We start from the raw sequence: 4,138 nt of genomic DNA, 5'->3' as shown, positions 1-4,138 counted from the left end.
ATTATTGTTAGGTACCCCATGTTACTTTCTTACTTTGTACGGCGCCACAGAATATGTTGCCGCTTTATATTAATCAATAATATTATCTGAGCGTATTCATATTTATACAGACATAAGGGACATTTAGTTGCATCAGATAAGTGCCATGCATACCTCCCTTATGCAGTGATTGACATGTAGACAGAGGGAGATACTGAGGTACAGACATATTTCTCATAATGGTTTTGACAAAATACAAATTATGTGCACAATGTATCTTTACAGATCTATTGTATGTTTATTTGTGTCGTTAAATTACTGACATTCTTGCATTCTATACACATGACAGGGTGATAGTAGGGGAATATACACCTTGGAATATATATATATATATATATATATATATATATATATATATATATATATATATATATATATATATATATATATATATATATATATATATATATATATATATATATATATATTCCCTCCCTGCTATCCTCCATTCTGACTTCCACTCTGACTCCGGGAAAGTTGAGAAGTGGTGTTTGGAGGTGACGTTACATTTGTTATTTCTGGAGTGTATCATTTGCGAGTGTTTGAAGATAAGGGGAAGGGAGAAATCGTCCCTTTGAAGGTGGATTAACAGTAATAATAAACACACTAATTATGCTTAATTTGTGTTTCAGGTCATTTTGAACTGCTGTTAAACAATCCGATTTACATTTCTTTTATTTAACAAGTCAACAACAAGGCAGCCAATGACAAAAAAAAGGGGGCAATTGGGTGACTGTATGAAAGGGAAGGCTCAGCTAAGCTTTGAACTGAATGGGAACTATGAGAAGCTGCCCCCGGCTTCTCCAGTCAGGGACACTTGTGTGTGTGAGTGGCCATGTGACCTATCACAGGCCTCCTCCCTCCCCCTCTCTGCTCCCATTGGTCTGAGCCACCATTGACTCTGCTTTATTAGTAAGAAAGTGCTGAGTCTCCAGCTTGAGATATGACAACATCGAGACAACACAGGGATCAGCACTGGTGATCGCTTTTTTGGAAGTTCCATGTCCTCCTGCCCTCTGAGCTTTGCTAAGGGAACTCTGTATGGCCCCCGGTCTTCTTATGACTTCTGCCCAGCTTGGTGTCAAAGTTGAGAACTCTCCTTTAAGTAAGGCTACGATGCAGACCAGCATCAAGATGGCAGTGGAAGAAGAGAGCGAGAAGCCCAGGGCGAACGCTGCCATCCTGCCCTTCAGCGTGGAGGCTTTGATGGCTGATAGGAAGCCTTCAAGAGAGAGGGACATCAGCAGTCCAGCGGTGTCCCCCCTGGCGGGGACATCCCACAGTCCCAGGATGGGAACCCTGGCTGCAGTGGATACCCCCAGCTCCCCTATGGCCCTGAACAGCCATTATACTGTCGGGGGGATCATGAAACTCCCGGAGGAAGCCCTTGTGAAATCAGAGAGTCCAGACAGGCAGGACAGGAACCCCTGGATCCAGACCGCCAGGTTCTCCCCGTCTCCTACAAGTAAGTTCACAAAGCACTTAAAAACTTTCACTTTTCTAACTTATTTTTGTTTCCAAGGCAAGACTTAAAGCAAAAGTTCTAGTAGTAGTCCATTAGTGAGTTTGGCAACTCACTTTTTGCCTTTTGGTACCTGTTGCTGAGCCAAAGGGGGCGCCTGTTTATTATCCCCGGGTCAGCAAGGGGGTCGTTTCCAGTAGCTTAGTGTGTGATCACTGTGTGATCTTTTTTTTTTTTTTTCGAGTGATTCAAAATAAATACAAATTTACTCCGTGACTGATTGAGGTCCTTTTGAAGTGAGCACACGCTGGGGTGAAATATATCTCTTTATCTTTGATCAATATTAATTGTATTTCTTACGTTTATAGTTTATGTGACGGGAATGTAGCTGAGTGCGTTTCAACAGAGGTATAAAAAGTTGAACTTTACTGTCAAGAAGCTTGCTTGAAAAAATTATAACATACAATAAAATCGAGGCGTAGCAGGTTTATTGAGAACCAGGATATGTCAAATCGGTAGCGTTGTAAACTAAAAACTAGAGGAATTCCAACCAGGAACAGACAACGTTCTGAAGTGAAAATGGACCTCAGAGATCAGGGCCATCAAGTTTACGCGCATTTTATTAATGGAATGTTAGAAACGGTCTAATCTAAATGTCTAATCTGTGACGTTGTAAATTAGAATCTGAAGGAATCCCAACATTGTAGAACGTTTAACACCCAACGTTCTGCTACGACTGTGGATCCCAGAGATCAGGACCATCAAGTTCTCAATCATTTAAGTGGAAAATTAAAAGAGGTCTTGCGAAGTAAAGTTCCTAGATATCATTGATGTTGTTCTAAGTTGTACATGAAAGTTTTTTGAAATGTATCATTTCAGAACTTTTCTTAACCATGTATTGCTTCTGCTTTTCAGGGAGATTGAGTCCACCAGCCTGCACGCTGAGAAAACACAAAACCAACAGGAAACCCCGTACCCCCTTCACCACTTCCCAGCTCCTGGCTCTGGAGAGGAAGTTCAGGCAGAAGCAGTATCTGTCCATTGCGGAGAGGGCAGAGTTTTCCAGCTCCCTCAACCTCACCGAGACTCAGGTCAAGATATGGTTCCAGAACAGGAGGGCGAAAGCCAAGAGGCTACAGGAGGCAGAACTCGAGAAACTGAAAATGGCAGCCAAGCCTATGTTACCACCAGCCTTTGGCATCTCCTTCCCTCTTGGGACAACTCTACCTACAGCCTCGTTGTATGGGGCATCACACCCTTTCCACAGGCCCACCCTCCCGGTGTCACCTATGGGACTGTACACAGCGCATGTAGGATACAGCATGTACCATCTCTCCTAAGGGTTGGCCACAGAACTCCACTTCTAGACTGTTCAAAGATCTCCCACAACATAGCCCTTGCGTAATTATTTATGAGTTCCCAGGGAATTCCTCTTCAGAAATAACCATGTCACTTCAACATGTATGCCATTATCGCCTTGTTAGCTGTGTCTGCTTAGTGGGGCCTCCACAAGCCTCCCATCTCAAATTCTGAACTACCCATCTGTCACATGCGTCAGACTTATCAGAGCAGGGAGATGTGACGTCAAACATATCTATTTTGTTTTACAACATGACCTTTGTTTTTCTGTTCGTGCTTTTTTAATCATCAAAGAGCCGGATTTCGACAAAACATTTCAAAGTAGAATGGAGAACAGTCCACAATTCATCTCCTTAATATTTTTTGGGGGGACAGGACCCAGTGACGTCACAGACTGACAATGCCGATAACTGGATATATATGTAAAACGTGTATATCTCTTACATGTAAGAGATCATGTATTTTCTCTTTAACAGCACTGTCTGTTTGGCTTTTTATTTGTCATTGGCAATAATCCCTTTGAAAGGGGTTTGTATTATGTAATATACTGTATATTTGAAATTTATTATCATTTATATTATAGTTCTATTTGTTAAATAAATTAATTTTAATGTATATTTTCTGTTGTTTTATTTGATCCCGAAAAGCAACACAGACTACAGAGACAAGCATGAAATAATAACTTGTACAACAGGCTGGAAAATGTTGGTATTTATTAGTCACAAATACACCAAACAATATAAAGAGGACTTTGTTACTTTTTAGAGATTCAGTAATAACAAGTAAACATTGTTTCATTTCAAGACAGAAGTAGTATTGGTTCCGAGTTGTTTTATAGCATAGTATAGTGTTCTGTATTTCAGTGTAATTTGTAACTTACATATTTTCATAGCTAAATATTTAGATCACTAGGCTTTTTTTTTTTAAATTCTGTGAGAAACACACACAAAAAATAATAATGTATACACACACTTTTATATTATTGATAATTGATCTCACACACACTTTTATATTATTGATAATTGATCTCACACACACACACTTTTATATTATTGATAATTGATCTCACACACACACACTTTTATATTATTGATAATTGATCTCACACACACACACACTTTTATATTATTGATAATTGATCTCACACACACACACACTTTTATATTATTGATAATTGATCTCGCACACACACTTTTATATTATTGATAATTGATTTGCACGTGTGTAGTGTAAAAGACATCCTTAGGTATAGTACTTAATTTGTGTATAGGTTAAAAT

General features: G+C 39.4%; 1 protein-coding gene across 1 annotated transcript; it reads left to right on the top strand.

Annotated features, from left to right (window-relative positions):
* Positions 1 to 989: 989 nt before the first annotated feature.
* On the top strand, positions 990 to 3,404 carry MSX1 (msh homeobox 1). Its single transcript, XM_068267434.1, has 2 exons — positions 990 to 1,504; positions 2,417 to 3,404. Exons 1-2 carry the CDS (start codon positions 1,081 to 1,083, stop codon positions 2,839 to 2,841), a joined length of 849 nt encoding a protein of 282 aa, XP_068123535.1. The 5' UTR covers positions 990 to 1,080; the 3' UTR covers positions 2,842 to 3,404.
* Positions 3,405 to 4,138: the final 734 nt, after the last annotated feature.

The sequence above is a fragment of the Hyperolius riggenbachi genome, chromosome 1 (assembly GCF_040937935.1).
Source record: "Hyperolius riggenbachi isolate aHypRig1 chromosome 1, aHypRig1.pri, whole genome shotgun sequence".
Lineage (NCBI taxonomy): Eukaryota > Metazoa > Chordata > Amphibia > Anura > Hyperoliidae > Hyperolius > Hyperolius riggenbachi.
Note: the sequence above shows the minus strand (reverse complement) of the source record. Positions and strands in the feature narration are given on the sequence as shown.